Source organism: Zootoca vivipara, chromosome Z2 (assembly GCF_965207765.1).
Source record: "Zootoca vivipara chromosome Z2, rZooViv2.hap1.1, whole genome shotgun sequence".
Taxonomy (NCBI): Eukaryota; Metazoa; Chordata; class Lepidosauria; order Squamata; family Lacertidae; genus Zootoca; species Zootoca vivipara.
In genome coordinates this window covers 41,931,994-41,953,860 of record NC_142585.1, presented here as the reverse complement: position 1 = coordinate 41,953,860, position 21,867 = coordinate 41,931,994, and the positions used below count along the sequence as shown (strand labels likewise).

Here is a 21,867-nt window from a genome sequence, read left to right as displayed (position 1 = left end):
AGCATCTTAAAAAGCAGAGACATCACCTTGCCTACAAAGGTCCGTATAGTTAAAGCTATGGTTTTCCCAGTAGTGATGTATGGAAGTGAGAGCTGGACCATAAAGAAGGCTGATCGCCGAAGAATTGATGCTTTTGAATTATGGTGCTGGAGGAGACTCTTGAGAGTCCCCTGGACTGCAAGAAGATCAAACCTATCCATTCTGAAGGAAATCAGCCCTGAGTGCTCACTGGAAGGACAGATTGTGAAGCTGAGGCTCCAATACTTTAGCCACCTTATGAGAAGAGAAGAATCCTTGGAAAAGACCTTGATGTTGGGAAAGATGGAGGGCACTAGGAGAAGGGGACGACAGAGGACGAGATGGTTGGACAGTGTTCTCGAAGCTACGAACATGAGTTTGACCAAACTGCGGGAGGCAGTGGAAGACAGGAGTGCCTGGCGTGCTATGGTCCATGGGGTCATGAAGAGTCGGACACGACTAAACGACTAAACAACAACAACAACAGTGCTAGCAACACATACTTTGGCTCTTCCCCAAACGGGTGCCCTCCAGATGTTGTTGGACTCAGCGACTGCCATTGGTCCCAGCCGGAATGGCCAGTTATGATGGGTGTTGTATTCCAGCAACATCTGGGAGGGCCACAAGTTTTGCCATCCTCCTCCTTACAAGGTCACTGTCAGAACTGCAACCAGGGAAAGCACATCAATCACTTTCGGACCCTTGAAAGTGCTATACCATTGCTGGGAAATGTCAACGTGTCTGGGGGCCAAACGTGTCTCCCCTTGCCTTTTTAGGTGACTCTTGGAAGCCTCCCCAAGCCACACCCCTCTCCACAGGCCACACCCACACAGGCCCTGTTTCACACTCCAAGTATTTTTGCCTAGCTGGAATGTGCTCTTGAATTCTGATAATGCCTCTTCTTTGTCTGTGCGGAGGGTACAGAGGGGAGTGTGTAGAAACCACAAAGGAAAAATGAAGTTTGTTGCTACACCCATCACTGGCACGTGGCCCTCAGAAGCTGGTCCAGAAGCGAATGCGGCACGCGGGTGGGAAAAGCTTCCTTGCCCCTTCACTATGCAAAAGTGCAGTAGTAATTATTGCCATTGAAGGGCGATGCAAAGAAACAACAAAAGAAAATCCGATTAAAAGAACTGGCATATTTTAATCCACCCTACCCATTCAAGGAGTAAGTCGGAAGCCATGCTTGGATTCCTTACCTTCCAAGTCCCGGACTGCAAAATCCGGGACTGGCAGCCGTGTGACACCGGAAGTTGCATCGATGTAACTTCCGGTGTCGTTTTGCCCTTCTATGGGCACCAAAAATGGCCGCCGCCGGCTTCGAAAGTCGCTTCTACGCATGTCAGGAAGTGCGTCGACGCAACTTCCGGTGTCGCTCTGCCCATCTATGGGCACCAAAAATGGCCGCCGCCAACACCGGAAGTCGCGTCTATGCACTTCCGGACATGTGTAGATGCGACTTTTGAAGCTGGTGGCAGCCATTTTTGGTGCCCATAGAAGGGCAAATCAGAAAGAAAAAAATGGCCGCCGGCAGAAGAAAATAACGGAGAAAAACGGGAGACGAAGTGATACGGGGGACCACCGGGAAAAGGTAAGTAAAAACGGGGGGTTTCCCGGGGAAAACGGGGTACTTGGCAGCTAAGGGATTCAGTAGCTTGAACAGGAGTCTTAGCAAGAGACAGCAGATTAAAGAACTATATAAATGTTTCTACGGCAAGGCGTAGATTTGTCTAGATTTGTCTGCCACATGCTGCTGAGGCCAGGCAAACATGCAACCCATCTGCCCCTTCTGGATTTGATTGCAGATGGCAAGCTCCCTGGAGGCCAAGCAAAGGAAATGGAAACATCTGGGAGGCAGGGACTGGGGGAAGGACCATAGCTAATGTGCTGGATCAGTGCATGGTCACAAGGATGGACTGGAGCTGGCGCTTAATAGAGACAAGACTTGGGGGAACAGGTTTCTCGCCTTGTGGGTGCAACTGGAACTGCTGCTGCCACTCGAGGCAGAGATGGCCACGCTGACACAGAGTGCCTTCTGTCAAATCAGACTAGTGGCCAGGCTACAACCCTATTTGGATATAAATAACTTGGCTGCTAGGATTTATGTTCTAGAAACCTCAGGGCTGGACTACTGCCATGCTCTTTGCATAGGGCTGCCTCTGAAAACAGTGCAGAAGCATCAAAATAGTCCAGCAGCCCAGCTGCCGACAGGTTCAAGGCAAACAAACACATAGCACCATCTCGGTTAACAGCTACACAGTCCAATTCATAGTGCTTGGTTGTCATATATACATACATATATATATATATATATATATATATATATATATATATATATATATATATGCATAAATAGCATTTTTATTGGTTCTCCAAAATGAAGAAATAGTTTTTGTTTTGTTTTTTAAGTTAGAGGCTTACATATATTGAGAAGTGCTGGTTTTGACCTATAAACCTTTATACAGGAGAAACTTGGAAAATTAGAATATTGTTGAAAAGTGCATTTATTTCAGCAATGCAACTTATTATTTTTTCTTTTTCTTTTAATTTTTAGAAATGCTTTCTTTTGGAAATTCCGCAGTAATAAAACAAATAGTTACCATAATACAAAAATAAATGAAGATAAACATCGCTATTACATTTCATTAATTACATTCCATTTATAATTGACCCGCCTAATGACAAATGTTGTTGTTGTTGTTGTTTAGTCGTGCCCCAGGCATGTTCCCCTTTTCACTATGACATGTTGAAAGGTGTAACATTTGTTGTTGTTGTTTAGTCGTTTAGTCGTGTCCGACTCTTCATGACCCTATGGACCAGAGCACGCCAGGCACTCCTGTCTTGCACTGCCTCCCGCAGTTTGGTCAAACTCATGTACGTAGCTTCGAGAACACTGTCCAACCATCTTGTCCTCTGTCGTCCCCTTCTCCTAGTGCCCTCAATCTTTCCCAACATCAGGGTCTTTTCCAGGGAGTCTTCTCTTCTCATGAGGTGGCCAAAGTATTGGAGCCTCAGCTTCACAATCTGTCCTTCCAGTGAGCACTCGGGGCTGATTTCCTTCAGAATGGATAGGTTTGATCTTCTAGCAGTCCATGGGACTCTCAAGAGTCTCCTCCAGCACCATAATTCAAAGGCATCAATTCTTCAGTGATCAGCCTTCTTTATGGTCCAGCTCTACTGGACCTACTGGACCTACATCACTACTGGGAAAACCATAGCTTTAACTATACAGTGGTACCTCGACATCCGAATGCCTCGACTTACGAAGGTTTTGACTTACGAAGTCGGCAAACCCGGAAGTATTTTCACCGCGTGTGCGGTCCATTTTGCTTCACGCATGTGCAAAATGGACGCTTCGACATCTGAAGGTTTCGACTTACGAAGTTTGCCACGGAACGGATCACCTTCGTAAGTCGAGGTACCACTGTACTTTAACTATAGACCAATGATTTGTGGTTGTTTAGTCATTTAGTCGTGTCCGACTCTTCATGACCCCATGGACCATAGCACGACCAATGTTTTACCCGTATCTAAATAAAAATTCACAGATCAACTAAACCCTGCAACCATCATAAATCTCCTGTGCTGTTCACACCAATCCTTGATTTCCCTCTGCACACTTTCAGCTCTTCGGCCGTCAGTCCAATTGAATAGCCTCAGCTGTTCCCTGAAGAGGTGACCTCATCACCCCAAGCGAGAACCTGCCAGGCCCTGGGCAGCCAGCCTTTCTCCAAACAAATGTCTTTTCAGACTTCTTGGAGGTACTGCTTGGAAACGGACACGCCTCCTTGCACCCCACCCACCCACCCACCAACCATACTCCCTGACCGCGGTGGTTTTACAAGCCAGTCCCACACAGCTTGTTTCAAAGCCTGGCAATTCACACAAGGGCCAGGTAGCAGATTTGCTTTCCCTTGTGAGCCGAGACACTAGCGCATCTCTCTCTCACACACACACACTTGCAAAACAAGGAGAGGGCAGACGACAGGCTGCAGACGTTATGGATGGCAATACAGTACAGTTATCGTGTCCAATGTAACGTTAATGATTCAATCATGATCAAGACGCTGCATGCTGGGCATCTCTGGTCTACAAATTAAGATAAGAATTTAAGAAGAGCCTTGCTGGATCAGGCCAGTGGTCCATCTAGTCCAGCAGGCTGTTCTCACAGTGGCCAACCAGAGGCCCATGGGAAACCCAGAAGCAGGACCTGAATGGAACAGCAGCTCTCCCCACTTGTGATTCCCAGGACTGGGACGTAGAGGCACCCTGCCTCCGGCATCAGAGGGAGAACATCTCCGCTGTGGCTAATAGCCACTAATAGCTTTGTTCTCCATTAACAGATTAGTTGAGGCTACCAGAATACTTCCTATATCCAAATGAGGTATATTATGTAGCCACATCATATTTTAGATCAAATAGACCAGACTGTGCCACTTCACAGCCTCATTTCAAAACGGAGGCAGATGCTTTAGTAAGCAACTTGTTCCCGATAATCGAAAGGGCCTTAATAATCGTAATTAAAACAAGAGGCTGGCCAGCCATTAGAGCTCTGGAAATTGTTTGCGGCTTGAAGGATCAACATTCTCATCCAGAACTGAGGTTCAGTTTAGAACGGGGATCCTATATACCAGGAGTGGGGAACTTTATTCAGCCTGAGGGCCACATTCCCTTCTGGGCAACCTCCTGGGGGCCAAAGGCCAATAGTAGGCAGAACCAGAGGCAAAAGTGGGTGGAGCGAAGAATTTAGATTTTACCTTTGACCAGTAGGGGAACGTCTACAATAGGGTGATGACTTTTTCATTTTTTTCCTGTGGCACAAATGGATGAACTTTTGCCTATTAATGACTAAAATGAGGTATATTCCATTGAAATATTTAAAAAGGTTACACACAAACCATTTTTAATTTTTTTGTATGCCGTTTTACCATTTCATAAAATTGTATTAACAATTCTATATATATTTCGTATCAAATTTGGACACAACACCACATTCCACAATGGGGAGTGTTCTTAGCAACATAGGGTATACAAATGTCACACCTGCGCAAGGTAAAAGTCCCTTTTTGGGACCTCAAAACTCAGCCAGCAGACCCTGCCGGACATGCTGGGAAAAGAACCTACAGGAGGGGTAGCAAAACATCGTCCTCTAGCAGTGTCTATACTGTTACCGCAGCTAAAAAAACTTCCTTGTGTGTTTGATGACCCTATATAATGTTGTATAAACTCTATATTCCTGCATATAAGACTACTTTTTAACCCAGGAAAATCTTCTCAAAAGTCAGGGGTCATCTTATATGCTGGGATGTATTTCTTATACAGCGAGTATATCCAAACTCTCTATTTTAACTGGAAAAGTTGGTTGTCTTATACGTCCAGTCGTCTTATACGCCGGAATATACGGGTATGTGACTCTAAAGCAGGGGTCCCCAAACTAAGGCACGGGGGCCAGATGTGGCCCAATCACCTTCTCAATCTGGCCCGTGGACGGTCCGGGAATCAGCATGTTTTTACATGAGTAGAATGTGTCCTTTTATTTAAAATGCATCTCTGGGTTATTTGTGAGGCCTGCCTGGTGTTTTTACATGAGTAGAATGTGTGCTTTTATTTAAAATGCATCTCTGGGTTATTTGTGGGGCATAGGAATTCGTTCATATTTTTTTCCAAAATATAGTCCGGCCCCCAAAAAGGTCTGAGGGACAGTGGACCGGCCCCCTGCTGAAAAAGTTTGCTGACCCCTGCTCTAAAGCCTGGGTCCAATTTTATATCTCCTTACAGTGACTTCAAAAATGGTCAAAAAACTGATAAATGAAATTTTAAAAACCATTTTGTGTGTGAGGTTTTTTTTAATCTAATCTCTTTGAAAGTAAGATTTTATCTAATCTTTAATGAAAGCTCATCAAATTATGATACAGGGAAATGAGGTTGTAAAAAAGTCATCACCCTAGTCTACAAACACTCCCCTCCACCCTCCATCCTCCAGGCAAGCAAGAAGCATCATCAGAGTTCAAGAACATTTTCCAGCCAGGCAAAAACTCTCAAGTACAGAGGGTCAGTGAAAGGTGTGGCTTGGGAGGGGGGAGTCCCAAGGGTCAGGAATATTGGCCTGGAGGGCTACTGTCACTGCCTGGACCACACCTCAATGGCAAAACATCCACCTTCTGTGCAGTTGGCACCAGTTTCAACCCCCAGCATCTCCAGGTAGCGCTGGGGAAGTTCTTTGTCAAAAAACCTGGAAAGCCACTGCCAGTCTGTTTGCAGACAGTACTGAGCTAGATGGGCATGCTCATCACCCCTGCTATGCTCCTCTGAGCCCTAAGACAATGAAGCCACCTGGCACCGAGAAGGTGAAGGGTGGGCAGTAGGACTCACCTGGCAAATTGCTATTGACCAGGTCCAGGTATTGCTCCAAGGAGGTGAGGATCTTGTAGCCAGCACTGTTGATGAGAATTCGAGGCTGGAGACCTCTCTCATAGGCCTGCACAAGGAGGAGAACAGAGACATACCAGGAATGTTCCAAAGGCAAATCAGATCTGTTGGGCCACCCAAGGTTCTGGACCTTTGATCCAGCGAAACCTAGGCCCTGAAATCCTTCAATAAAGTCATATTTACACCTTCTCTTTCTGCAATTAACAGAACTTGGCAGATTAGTCAAAGATCTGTCCCAGACTGTATAAAGCCCCTCACTTACCTGCCAGTACTTTCTCAACGCATGGGGAACGCAAGATGACAAAAATTCAGTTTTAATGGAAGACTCCAAACTGGAAGAAAAGTCCCCCAAATTGCCATCAAAACTAGATGAGCTCAGTCGGAACTGGTCTGTAATGTTGTGGGCTATACTCAAAAGGCAGTCTGCATGCATGGATATTGCTCCCCACCCTCCACCCCCCTGGTGCTCCCTTGATAACCCTATATTTTATTGCGTTTTAATCTTTCCTGAAAGCCACCCAGAGTGGCTGGGGAGACCCAGCTGGATGGGCGGGGTACAAATAATAGATTATTAATTATTATTATTATTGGTATTATTATTATTATTTACTGGATTTGATGTTTATGGTCTGCAGACCAAATGAAGTGAAAATGACTGAACTCAATATGGCACAGTATTGTCTACACTAACTGGCAGCAGCCCTCTAAGATTTCAGACAGGGAGTCTCTCCCAGCCCTACCTGGAGATGCCAAGGATTGAACCTGGAACTTCTTGCATGCAAGGCAGATGCTCTACTGCTGAATTACAGCTCTTCTCCAATATAATGTCTGGGGTCTGGTGTTAGCTGGCTTATATTGACACAAGACCATCTCAGCACTGTATACATTGAATACCAATGGCTCTCTAGCGTTTCAGGCAGGAGTTCTCTCCTATCCCTCCCTGGTGATTGAACCAGGGACCATCTGTGTGCAAATCAGGTGCTCTACAACTGAGCTATGTGCCTTCACTAAAGAGCAGTCAGCCAGGTCAAGTGAGAGTGTGCGCAAATTGTACTCCTGGAGAAGTTTGCTTTGCAGCTCAGAGAGCTGCTACTCCTGTGTAGGAGGGCCTCCTTGAGCAGCCATCCCCAGAGATCACGTCAAAACACAAGAGATCTCGAGAAGGTGCTCAAGACCCTACCTATAAAGCTGCCAGTGGGACAGGCGCCTCTGCCCAAATACCACCCACTACCACCTCCCACCAGCAAACACAATGCATGCTTTGTTAACCCAAGTGAGGGGCCTCACCAGTTTGTTCTCATACAGCACCAGCCCATAATTATGGGGCACGACACTGAAACGGTTCCTCCACTTCTTGTTTTCTTCCATGTACTGGAACAGATTCCCCGAGAAAATGGTACGTGCCTCCAGTGGAACCTAGAGTGGTGGGAGTGGGGTGGGGGAAAGAGGGAGAGAGAAGCAAAATACAGTGAACCTGGAAAGAAGGTGCAGCAATGAGACTTCAGGACATATTTCTGCAAAACACGCACCTCCCTGACTTGCATCCCAGCTGTCAACAGTACTGTAACAAATTCAGTCTTTAATAACCCTCGTAGTTGCCTAACCCTCCTCCTCCTCCTCCTCCTCCTCCTCCTCCTCCTCCTCCTCCTCCTCCTCCTCCTCCTCCTCCTCCTTTTTCTCCTGGGATCACTCATAGCCAAATAAGATTGTCTTCCATAAACACGGTTTTAACAATGAGTCCGTAAGTGATGGTGGAGGCCAATTCTGGACGCACACGTCCTTCCACAGTGGGGACATTGGTTTCCAGTGGGAGTTGATCACGGTGTGGATTTGCCAAGTGTGCCTTCCTCTTAGCACATTTCTCCCTTATGTCCTGAGTTTGAGTGTCTTCAAAGTCCATGACACCTTTGGTAAAGGCTGTTCTCCAACTGGAGCGCTCACAGGCCAGTGTTTCCCAGTTGTCAGTGTTTATACTACATTTTTAAAGATTTGCCTTGAGACAGTCTTTAAACCTCTTTTGTTGACCACCAGCATTACGCTTTCCATTTTTAAGTTCGGAATAGAATAGTTGCTTTGGAAGACAATCATCAGGCATCCGCACAACATGACCAGTCCAACCAAGTTGATGTTTAAGAATCATTGCTTCAACACTGGTGATCTTTGCTTCATCCAGTACACTGATATTAGTTCGCCTGTCTTCCCAAGTGTTGTGTAAGAGTTTTTGGAGACACTGTTGATGGAATCTTTCGAAGAGTTGAAGATGGCGTTTGTAAGTGGTCCATGTTTCACAAGCATATAGTAAGGTTGGCAGTACAATAGCTTTGTAAACAAGCATTTTGGTTCCCCTGCCTAACTATGGTATCAGGAACTCCTTGTAGGAGAGAGAATACCCGGGTGGAGGAGAAGTGATCAATCCGTTCCTCCTTTGCCAGAGCACATTTCCATGCTAGATGCAGCAGAAAAAAGATTTTTTCCCTTTAAAAAACCCGCAAAACTTTAAAATACTGAAATCGGGGTGGGTAGCATATAGAAGAACACCTACCCATAATGCCAGAAAACACAACTGCCCATCAAAATTGGGACAGAGATGGGAGAGCACTCCTTCATGCTATGTTTAATTCCCTTGTAGAAATCACTTTCCTAATAATCTTGCTGCTGGTTTAGATGACTTTTGAGAGAGTGGATGACAGGAGGGCAGGTCTGTCAGTGGCTATTAACCTAAATGATAAGACAGAACCCCCATGTTCAGAAGAAGTAGACCTCCCAAATGCCAGTTTACTGGAGAACATCACTGGGGAGAGTCGTTGTATCATATCCTGCAAATGGCATTCTGCACACATTTGGTTGGAAAGCACGAAAAGCCTACCTCAGAGGGATATTGCAAAGATGCACAAAAGGTGCCTCCAACACTTGAAACAGGCCAAGCAATCATTATGCTAGGACAGGGCTCCCAAACTAAGGCCCGGGGGACAGATGTGGCCCAATCACCTTCTAAATCCAGCCCACGGACAGTCCGGGAATCAGCATGTTTTTACATGAGTAGAATGTGTTCTTTTATTTAAAATGCATCTCTGGGTTATTTGTGGGGCATAGGAATTCATTCATTTTTTTTCCAAAATATAGTCTCGCCCCTCACAAGCTCTGAGGGACAGTGGACCGGCCCCCTGCTGAAAAAGTTTGCTGACCCCTGTCTAGGATACTATCAAAATATCCAGGTGTAGTAAGTTTCACAGGTTGCCAAATAGGAAGAGGTGTCATTGGCCTTAACAAAGCCGTTTCCATTCATTTCCTCAGATGATCCTGTAGTTTTGCTTTCTTTTAACACCAGAAATTAATAATAATTCTCTTTTTTCGTTGAGGCAGTCTTTAGCAATCCTGAAGAATCTCACATCCCAACCTCCCCATGAGTCAGGAGCAGTCACTTCCTGTGCTGGCTTTGTTGATGAAGCAGTATAAACAGGAACAAACCTACTCATCTATCTCTTTTACACACACACACACACACACACACACACACACACACACACACGGCCATCTGTCAGAGAATTTGAGCATAAATACTAAGAGACACTTCAAATATATATATATATTATTTTTTGCAAGGTCAAGGATGAAGAGATATGGCTGCAATCCCTCACATACTTTCATAGGAATAAACCTTACTGAATACAGTTGGATTTCAACTCTTGATTAAACATGCAAAGGGTCCAGCTGCACTTCATCATTAAATTATTTGAATTTGATCCCTGAGGAAAGGAAGCAAACTTCCCTCTCTGCCAATAAACACAGATAGTCTGCATGTTGGCTAGGATCGTTTGCATGCGTTTGCAAGGAGAAGCATACCACAACGTGAGCAACCACAGCACTTCAATGCAGTGGCAGCTGGTTGGTGACCGTGGTGGAACAGAAGGCAGAGTGACCCAGAGTGAGTGGAGCCAGAGGCAACACCATAGAATGATTGGCTGCAACTGAGAAGGCAGGCAGCTAGGGATTGGATGGGGGCAGACAGAGGTTGATGAGACACCGCCCCATGTGCCCTAATAGACCAGGCTCCAATGCTACAATGAGAATGAGTCATGGTTATGACAGGTGCATGGACACACACATAAACTACCCAGTAATAAGCAGGGCACAGCCAACATTTTCCTTCCCTTGCCAAGGTCAGCCTTAACCACAGGCGAGCAACACCCAAGGGTGGTTATTAAAGCCCAAATGTTTATTTATTTCGGGTATCCTGCAATAAACAGGAGGCCACAGCAGACACAGCAAGGGCACCAGTTTTTGAAAGGCACACGCCCCTGGCTGCTTATGCACTTCAGAATTAAAGAGGGATCTGTTGCGCTCTAGAGACAGGACGGCGGGCATTAGCAGCTGTCCCTTGCAGCTCAAGACTAGAAAGCAGGTTTGACGGACGCAGCTAGCCAGCCACAAACAGTGGAGAGATGCTCCATTTCGCACAAGGGCAGGGGATTCCGACCCCTCATTTGCCACACTTCCCCACTTTCACATAGGAGAGGAAGCATTTACTTGCACAGCACATATTACAACAATGGCATCCTCTCCCAGAAGATGTAATGATGGCCATGAATTTGGATGGCCACCCTGTCAAATTTGGCCTCCGAGGGATGGGGGATTATGATTTGGCCACAACTAGTTTTCCAACACCCTACCTTCGTTCTAGAAAAAAACGTGCCAGCATTTCTTTTGCGATCTCATGCATGACTTGAAAGCAAAACTACACGCCATATATGTAGAAAAAACATTTCCCCACACAATGAGCAACAAGCATGAGTCAGTGTGGTAGAGTGGGTAGAGTGCTGGAGTAGGACCTGGGAGACCAGGTGGGTGCAGGGCACAGGAGGTTCATGGTGCTGTGTGTGTAGCCTGCCTGCCCACCTGCACAGGGGGAAAACTGGCCAGCTGATGCTGGTGAGGGGGCCAGCGGTCTAGTGGCAAGGTAAGGCCAGGCTCCGGGGCCCAGAGCCCTCCACTGCAAGGGCGCCTGGCTTGTGCCCCTTCAAAAGCATGTGCCCAGGGCTATGGCCCCTCTGGCCCTCCTCAGTCTACTCCCCTGTTTCAAAGCAGTGTACACACAATTGTAAAGAACCAACATGTTTATTACAGCCAAATAAGGTCAAATAGCAGCAGCAAATCCTTTAAAAAAGCATCAAATAAACCTGCATGTAAATTAAAAGACAGAACATAAAAGAGAAAGTAAAATGCCCTCACAAACCATCCAAGTTAAAAGAAGCTTGAGCAAATAATAATTTTAAGAAGTCTTAATCTTGTGCCTTAGGTTGTGTAGTGTACACGCCATACATTTAAAGCACATTTAACATGCATGCACACAGACACACACAGAATCCTGGGAACGTCAGTCTGTTAAGGGTGCCAGGAACTGTAACCGTGAGGAGAAACTACATTTCCCAGGATATATATATATATATTTTGGGGGGGACTTAAAATGTATGCTGTATATATAGGGATTCCCCCCCCACTACTTATGGGTGGCTTACATTCCAGGCCCCCACATGCATAAGTGAACTTGCATAAGGTGGGGTGCGCCCTCTAAAAGGCCTCTGAATGTCTACTTTCCCCTGCTCTCCAGCAATCTCTCCTGCTCGTTCTCTGTGCAGTCCAGACCAAATGATCTGCTGTTGAAGCTCTGGGGCCGGCAGGAGGCTGGAGGACATGTGGGAAAGTAGCTGCTGCTCTACCTCACACATCAGCTGTTAGGCGGTGAGGCTGAGCAGCATAAACGAAGTCCTACTGTGCCTCCGGTCTCTTTGGAGCTTCGTCCGCCCTCACTGATATCCTCAGGGCTCCTGGGAGGGTCTTCTCGTGAGCCACAAGGAAGCTTCAGCTCTCTCACATTTCTGAGTATGATTCTGTTTGTTTATTTATTTCCTGGAAGCACGCAAATATTTGGTTGCACACAGCTAGAATGTGCATAAGTGTGTGTGTGGGGGGGGGGATCCCTGTAATCAGCAAAGGTGCCAGGAGGAGTTCTGGGGCTAGGACCGGGCTAACACCAAGAAGGCTCTGGTAATGCCCACACCATACATTTAAGCCACACAGCAGCAATTCCCAGCACCCTTCCCAAACTATAATTCCCAGGATTCTTGGCGGGGAGCCATGTGCCTTAAAAGTATGGCGTGGATCTGAGCTTTGGCATTTCCTAGCCCAATGAGGGCACTGTCAGGATTCCTTCCACTCACTCCAAATTCTGCAAAAGCCTTTCAGAAAATGGCTTCCGGGTCCAGCACCTTAACCACATGCCTTAGCCAATAGCTTTCCACCATCTAGCCTGATCCGAAAAGCAGCTGGAGGCAGCTTCATTAACATGTGACCCCTAACCTTAATGAAGATGTTGGAGGCCTTCCTCCTGCCAGTTCTCCACCCTCACCCAGCAGCTGGGACAGGTCACAAGACTGGAAGCCCTCCAGGGTCCCTCAGGATCAAAGGCTCAAGGCAGACAGCACACCAAGTATCCTGTTTTGCATCTGAGCTTGTCTTGCCTCTAGGCAGACAGAGAAAGTTGCAATTAAGCACTTAAGGGTGTTTATATGCCGTGAAAAGGATGGAGGATCAGCTGGAAAGAAACATCACTGCCTTGTTTGGACAGTAGAAGAGACAAGAGGTGGAAAAGCCACTTCCGCGCCTGCGACGGAAGTGGCGTTGTGGGCCGACCGACTGCACCACCGCGTAGGGGCTGTGAGTTCAGCCCCTACGCGATGGTGGCTTCCCGCCTGCGTCACCCCCGACCGGCCAATGAGAGCGGTCGGGGCGGAGCCACCAAGTTTAAAGCTCCCCGCAGGCGGGAAGCAGCCCTCTTTCCTTCCTTGTTCGCCAGAGCGAACAGTTCACCCGCCCGCCCACCCCTTAAAAAGAGGTAAGGGGACGCTGCTATGGACGTGAGTCGGTTGCCTGGTTAGTCAGCGGGCCGGGTAGGACTTTTCCCATACTGGGCTAGCCATGATGGGTTTTTCGCCTACCTCGTAGCATGTCGTCACAACTTAGGTTAGGCGGTTAGGCGTTGGAAATTTGCATAACAATAGATGGAGGAGGGGCAGATTACGTCACCAGCTGCCCAAATTTGGAGAAGTAATTCCGTTAAAGGATTCCGGGGGCGACGCTTGGTCCTGAGCCTGGAGTTGCCTGGGCCGTAGGGCACGCCCCTTCGGTGGCCACAGGAGGAGCTCTAGTAGATCTACATTGCAGGGCTCCTTTCTGGTGGTTAACTTCTCAAGGACTCCAACACACGGGTTGGAGTCGGATATAGTCTGTTAGGTTCCAACACCTAAGCCAATTCCGCTCAACATGCTTAATTAATAAAGTTGTGGCCTTAACCACCCCAATTAAATCTCAATCACTGTGTCATGAGTCTTGATTTCATGGGAAGGAGGGACATTGCCACACAATGGGCAAAGGGCCTTCTTGGCAGTGGCATCCCTGTGGAATGCCCTCCCATCAGATGTCAGAGAGATAAAGAATTACGCAACTTTTAGAAAACGTCAGGAAAGTTTTTGCTTTTATTTTTGTTTTATTTTTCATTTTATTTATCCTATCATTTTACATTCTTGTACAATAATTCTTTTGGACTTCCCATCCAGCATTCCATGACAGTTCTTTGTACATCTTAATTAGCTGCATATACAGTAATACATTCACCTTATTTTCAGCCTTCTCGTGTCCTTTATATTGTCAACTGCTGGTCAGAAGGTATCCCCTACTTGGAATTTGTATTTAAGATCGAATTTTTGTAAATATTCCCCTAAATATTCCTACTCACTCCTCGTTTGTTTATCATCTACAGGTCTTATTTCAGATGTCATACTTGCAAGCTTCACACATTCAATTAATTAATTAGCCATTGTTCTTTCCCTGGGGTCTCTCTTTGTTTTCAATATTTTGTGTATACTATCCTTGCCACTGTTGTTGCATATAAGAATAAATAATGGGCTTGGGGGGGGGGTGTAACTCATTCCCAATTATGCCAAGAAGTAATTCTTCTGGTTTCTTAGGAAATGTAATTTAAAAACAACAAAAAACAACTCGTTGGACATCATTTCCCACAATTCATTTGCCCGATCGCATTTCCACCATAAGTGAATAAATGTACCCTCAACTTCTAGACATTTCCAACAGAGTTTTGAATCCTTTCTATTCATTTTGGCCAGTTTGATCAGTGTCAAATACTATCTGTACTGCATTTTTTAAATTTTATTTTATTTTTGCATTTTCTCTTGTTTGGTAAAAAGCAGAGAAGTTCATTGTTTGCTTTCATAATTTTTCCCACTCGTCAATTTAAACATTATGCCCATGGCCCACATAATCATTGCTTCTTTTATAAGTTCATCTTTAGTTTCCCATTCTAGCAATGGCTTATATAATTTAGAAATTAGTTTTTTTATTGCACCCCAAAATCACTGTTTCAAATTCTGATCCTTCTTGAATAAATCCTATTTCCTTATTTTTTTTGAACTTCTCATTTGTTTTGAGATATTGAGACCAATCAGGTATCCAATTAAAAATATCCTGCCTGTCTCTTAGTTTTATGTTGTCTTCATGGTATTCAAGGATGCCTTTATATTTTCCCCAAGTCCTATCCATATTTAGTCTTTTTACTGCAACTGCTTCTACTGGTGAAACCCAACTGGGGGGTCTTTCTTTCTAAAAAGAAAAGAAATCCAGCCGGATGGGCGGGGTCTAAATAAAATACTAATACTAATAATAGTTACTTGGCCAAAAATGCAATTAGTTTTGTAGCCTCTGGCTTTGTTTTAGTCCGGTCTCTCTGTCACATACAAACAAAGGAAAGGGAAGGAGCTGGGGAGAAGAACTACTGTCCCTGCATGAGAACTTAAAATGTGTTTTCACATGTAAAGCCTGCCTTGCTCTGCACCACAATGTGGTGGAATTGTCCCAAAATTCAACCCCTTTGGACAGCAGTCCTACAAGAAATATGCACAATAACTAAACAGGTATTAGAAGCTACCCCATCACTAGCCTTATTGAATATTTTCCAAGACAATAATGCTCACTCATGCTTTTAAAGAGCTTATAACCCACCTACTCTCAGCAGCCAGAAGCATCATAGCTAGACACTGAAGACACATGTGAGAAGTGAATGTGGACCACTGCTACCAAATTGTATGGGAGACAGCCTTACTAGAAAAACTAGCCAACAGACTAAAACTGACATGGGGACAAATAAAAGAGGACACCTTATCCCTGGTGCGGCTCCCCTTTATTACACACACAGCCCAACAAGAGAACAAGAACACACCAACAGCATATGAATCAATATGGCAACCCTCCCCCCCCCAACAAATCTCACTGCAGTCAACTAAAGGCAACCAATCATACCATGCCCCACCAACCTCTCTCACTTCCAATGAAAACTAATAAATGAATAGAAAGAGAACCTTCCCAACTGATGCTGACACAAAAACCTCACACATACACTAAGTAAAAGAACATGCTTTTATCACCACCCCTCCCCCTCCACCCCTCCTTTCTCCCCCAACCTTAAACTGTATACAAAATTAACATGGAATGAAACTGATCTGTAGAAAAGACTCTACAACTTGAAAATAGGAGCAATGCATGTACTTTTGTAACCCAATAAAATCTTTAATAGGCACAATTTTTTTAAAAAAAGTTTGCCTTGCACGTCACTTGTCCATGATGTACAGGGAAATGTAATGAAAAGTGTGGGATGAATGAATGATTGACAGGAAGATGTATAGACATGCCCCACAAACAAATACGAAAGAATGCTCAAGAAAGACTGAACATAGCCCTCAATGCACAAAGCCTTCGTGGTCACTCAAGAACTGTTAGATCAGATCTTCAACTACAAGGAAGAAGATTCCACCTAAACATTAGGAAGAACTTCCTGACAGTAAGAGCTGTTCGGCAGTGGAATTTGCTACCAAGGTGTGTGGTGGAGTCTCCTTCTTTGGAGGTCTTTAAGCAGAGGCTTGACAGGCATATGTCAAGAATGCTTTGATGGTGTTTCCTGCTCGGCAGGGGGTTGGACTGGATGGCCCTTGTGGTTTCTTCCAACTCTACGATTCTATGATTCTATGAGATCTGGGGTCTGGCTGGTTCAGCCCCATCATTTACAGAACTGTTGAGTGAACTGTGTTTCCATCCACTCCATCTTTTTGTAAACTTGGAGGGTTGTTGTTGTAATTGTTGTTTATAATCAAGCACTGTATAAATTTTATGAAATAAAAATAGCAACATATCCCTTCAAGCTCCACTCCAAAATCAAGGGGACGACTGAACATGCCTAGTGATTGTCAAGACAATGCGAAGGAATCACATCTTCATGCAGCTCAGCGTTAAAATACAAAACTCAGTTCCATGTGAGGCAGTGATGTATAGCTTTAAGAGAGGATAGCACAAACTAAAGGAGGACAAGGCTATTGGTGTGGCTACTAGCCACCGCAGTGACAATTTTGTGGGTGCCTGGGCACTAGGGTGGGTCATAAAAAACTCATAATATGAGTGGTGTTTTATTGTTTAATGTTTATGTTTACTTGTTTAGTAACACCGTTTGCTTAATTGTTCCATATAATTTGTTCAAAACCATTGGTTTTTCATGTAAATTATCAACATGTTTTATCTTAAATAAATAAATATTGCAGAAAATAATAGTATGCAACTATTATTGCTCTACATAAAATCTAAAATTTATGTTTATTAGTTCACAATTTAACATACTGAGAATAAATGAGTCAAATTCCTATGTTTTCATCACTCGTAGTGAGGCAAAATTTCAATCTGTAGGAGCAGGGTCTAAATATTAACCGATTTGTCCCAAATTTGAAATTTGACTATGTTTATACCATACGCCTGATATAAGATCAAGGGAGGAAACATTTTCCCCAAAAAGTTTTTCCTGACCCACCCTACTGGGCACCCACCACCCCGCAGAGATAGTACCAGCCATTATGGATATACTGTCCCCATGATTGTCAGAAGCAGCAATACTTCTGAATACCAGATGCTCCAACAGGAGAGGAGAGTGCTCTTGTGTTCAGCTTACAGAGAACCCAGTCTGAAACCTTGGACAGCTGCTGCCAGTCAGTGTAGTGTAGACAATACTGACCTAGAATGGCCAACAATCTGACTAAGTACAGCTTCCTATGTTCCTACAGCATGACTAAGATTTGATTGAAGCTTTTACGGTGGTAGCTCAATAGTAGAGCACCTTTTCATTCATTCATTCAGCCTTTATGGGCACAATTTAGACAACAGAATCATAAAAGAGAGGGAGAGGGGGAAAAACCACCCATCCATAAAGCACTGGTAATCCAGTCATATTAAACACATAAGACATATAAAAGAATAAGTAGACACCATTAAGTCTTAAATTTGACTTTAAAAATCTTGGCTAAATATCCTGAAACAATCTCAGTAGTTTCGGGCATATCATCCCTCAACTGATACTGGATTACAGATTCTTAAAACTTCAAGGGAGCCATAAGTAGGTCTCTCCAAAGAATATCGAAGAGAAGGCAGTCCAAAATTATATGGTATATTGTATCTGGTGCCCTCATACCCAGTGGTGTATCAACCTCCAATGGTGCCTGGGGCAGACCTAAGCTGGGCAGACCAAAATTCCATAGCTGCTGATTTATACCACCCCTTGGCACACCCTACATCCCCCCGTGCTACTTTGCATGTAGAAGGTCCCCTCTTCAGTACCCAGCACTGCCAGGTAAGTCTGAAAGAGGTACTATCCTAAAGCCTGGAGAGCTGCTGCTAATCAGTGTGCTCATTGTTGAGCTAGACAGAGCAATGGTCTGACTGGGTATAAAGTACACCTCCGTATGATATTTAAGTCAGGTTACTATCCCCAGCCAGGGACCCAGATGGCACTGTGGTTAAACCACTGAGCCTAGGGCTTGCTGATCAGAAGGTCGGCGGTTCGAATCCCTGTGACGGGGTGAGCTCCCGTTGCTTGGTCCCAGCTCCTGCCAACCTAGCAGTTCGAAAGCACGTCAAAATGCAAGTAGATAAATAGGAACCGCTACAGCGGGAAGGTAAACGGTGTTTCCGTGTGCTGCTCTGGTTTGCCAGAAGCGGCTTTGTCATGCTGGCCACATGACCTGGAAGCTGTACGCCGGCTCCCTCGAGCCAATAATGCGAGATGAGCGCGCAACCCCAGAGTCGGTCACGACTGGACCTAATGGTCAGGGATCCCTTTACCTTTACCTTTACAGTGGGAAGGTAAACGGCGTTTCCATGTGCTGCTCTGGTTTGCCAGAAGCGGCTTTGTCATGCTGGCCACATGACCTGGAAGCTATACGCCGACTCCCTCGGCCAATAATGTGAGATGAGCGCGCAACCCCAGAGTCGGTCACGACTGGACCTACTGGCCTTTACCTTTACTATCCCCAGCCAGCTTGTCAGTCCTGCATAGTAATTGAGTTAACTATTGTTGTAAGGAACAATTAGATGGGTGTACACACCATCCTTTCTTCACAAAAGTCTTTTACAGGCCACCACTCAAGCCTCAAAAGGCCCCCCCAAGGCAGTTCTCAACATTCAAAATGAAAATTAAAGACGCGAACCATAAAATCAGAAAGTAATTAAAACGAGCCAAGGAAAAACAACCCACAACCATCCACAACTGGTTGGAATAAAAAGGTATTTAACTGCCCTGCCTAACACACACACACACACACACACACACACACACACACACACTGAGCATGGGGCCAGTTGTTGAATCTCCTCTGGGAGCGGGCTTCCACGAATGGAGTGCCACAACATACGGTAGAAGGCTCCCAAACAAAGGTACCTCCCCATGTGTTAGGATGCGGAGCAGCACTTCTGAGAATATATGCAGTCACCAGGCAGGTTCATACTGAAGGAGGCAGTCATTACTGCTCATGGCTTTAGGTAATGAGCAGCACCTTGAACTAGAGTGAACTGGGATCCAGTGCAAACCAAAGGAAACCAGAATGACCTGGCTGTGCTCTATAAGGCCCCTCCTCCTCCTCCTCCTCCTCCTCCTCCTCCTCCTCCTCCTCCTCCTCCTCCTCCTCCTCTGTCACCAGAAAGCAGCCATTCCATCAGGCTGCAGCAGAGGGAGAGAAGGGAAGCAGGGTCACCCCATCAGCTCAGCTGAAAGACCAGCAACCTTTGGTTCCTCCTCAACTGTTTCCCTGATCACTGGAATAACTCTGCTATCTTTAAAAAAAAAAGTCCCTGGGTTTCCTTCCCCACCCCCTGTATCCCCTTTCTCCCTTCTATGCCATGTATTTCAGAAAGTAGACACAAAAGGTAGGGATTTCCTATTATCAATCTCCCTGAGCTTCTCTAGGACCCATTTTTGGCTGAAGGGTCTAAATCCAACAAGACTCCTTTGAAGCTTATTGCGGGACCCTCCCCGTGCCCGCTTCCTGAAGTCTCTCCTTCCCAGCCCCCAAAGTCTGAAACAGAACCCCTCAGTCTATATGTTCTCTTACAGACCTGCCCAAATTTTGGAAGAAAGTTTTCCTGCCCTGCCCTTAAAAAACCCCCAACACTCTCAATGCTTATTTGAAGTGCGTGATCTCCTCTACCTCTTGCAAAAAAAGGGGGGGGGAATCTGGGATCTCTTCCCAATTCTTCTCCTGCAAATCATGCTACAGTAGCTTCTCCCTGTGCATCTATAGGAATATTCCTTGGGGTGGTGGGAGGGAAAGGAAAACACTGAAAGTGCAGACCTGGTTAGTTTCTCACCCCAAAAATTATAATAGTGCCTATCTCAGTTTCTACAATGGTAGAAACTGGCCTCTTTTTAAAAAATTAAAGCTCCGAATCCGGGTATTATGGCTGGTCAGGCAGAGGAGGATTATTATTGCTCCCCTTGTGGGCATTAATGTCGGTGTAGAACAGTGCTTCCCAAACTTTTTCATAAACTCATCCTCAGTGCCCCCTACCCTACCCTAGAAAAAGCATTTTTCAGAACAGCCCGCTAAAGAAGATAGCAACATGATGAAATTCTAAACCGTAACAATGAATTGCACATTTATTCAAAACCCCATTAAAACTGTTTAGTTTAATTAATTCAACAAAATTAACTTGATCCAGTGATACCAGCTTCCCCAAGCCTGACAGTCATTTACACCTCCGGCACTGCCCTCTGCCACCCTTAGTGCCCCCTAGTTAATTCCATTACCCCCCCGGGGGGTGGTATCACCCACTTTGAGAACCACTACTGTAGAGCATTGGGAGAAGGGACAATATAGGAACATAGAAAGCTGCCTTATGCAGGGCCATATCAAAGGCCCATCTAGTTCAGCATTCCCTACACTGACTGGCTTTCCAGGGTTCCTGATAGGGTTCTCTGCCAGCCTGGCACTTATTGCATGAAAAGCAGTTGCCCTACACCACTGAGCTCCAGCCCTTCCCCCAAAACATAGGAAGTTGCCATCTACTGTCCGATATAGCTCAGTATTGCCTACACAGAATGAGAGCAGCTCTCCAGGATTTGAGACTTTGCTGTCTCTTCTAGACCTATCAGGAAGACCTGGGGACCCTCTGCATGCAAAGCAGATGCCTTAACAACTGAGCTGCACACCACTGCCCAGAACGAGCCTCTTTCACCACCAAAAAACCCCCTGCATATACACCAGGCTTCCTTAACCTCAGCTCTCCAGATGTTTTGAGACTACAATTCCCCCCATCACCCCTGACCACTGGTCCTGCTAGCTAGGGATCATGGGAGTTGTAGGCCAAAAACATCTGGAGGGCCAAGGTTGAGTAAGCCTAATCTACACGTATTTCCGAGGAGGCTAACAGAAGTCACGTCAGGTAACACCATCCACATCTCCCCACCCCCACCCCTCTCACAACACAATACTCCCAGAGGCTTGTCTGTCTATCACCAGCATCTCCCCTTGATTCTCACAAAGTGCGCCAAATATATGATGGCTCAGGTTTGTTCCATTTTTCCACCCCCCTCTTCCTCTCCTGAGGGCTATTTGCCGAGGTCCCTGTGTAAAATTAAACTGAGGACACTTCAGCATACAATGGCTCATTAACCACTTTGGCTGGCTGCCAGGAAGGGGATTGGGAATGAGAGAGAGAGAGAGGGAGAGGGAGGCAGACATCAAAAGCCGGTTGCACAGTGGTACCTCGGGTTACAGACGCTTCAGGTTACAGACCGCTAACTCAGAAATAGTACCTCGGGTTAAGAACTTTGCTTGAGGATGAGAACAGAAATCGCGCGGTAGCCGCAGGAGGCCCCCATTATCTAAAGTGGTACCTCAGGTTAAGAACAGTTTCAGGTTAATAACAGACCTCCAGAATGAATTAAGGTCTTAACCCGAGGTACCACTGTATTAACATCAACAAGTCCAAGAAGCAGCTAATTGTGGGGAGCAGGGGGATGGGAAGAGAAATTACTAGCTG

General features: G+C 45.6%; 1 protein-coding gene across 1 annotated transcript in view; it reads right to left on the bottom strand.

Annotated features, from left to right (window-relative positions):
* Window positions 1-21,867, bottom strand: part of NIBAN2 (niban apoptosis regulator 2) — a 95,523-nt gene that overhangs the window by 32,663 nt on the left and 40,993 nt on the right. The window contains exons 3-4 of the mRNA XM_060270145.2: window positions 7,735-7,863; window positions 6,391-6,496 (exon numbers count right to left, since the gene is read on the bottom strand). Coding sequence (XP_060126128.1) covers window positions 6,391-6,496; window positions 7,735-7,863 — 235 coding nt within the window. The remainder of the gene's footprint in view (window positions 1-6,390; window positions 6,497-7,734; window positions 7,864-21,867) is intronic.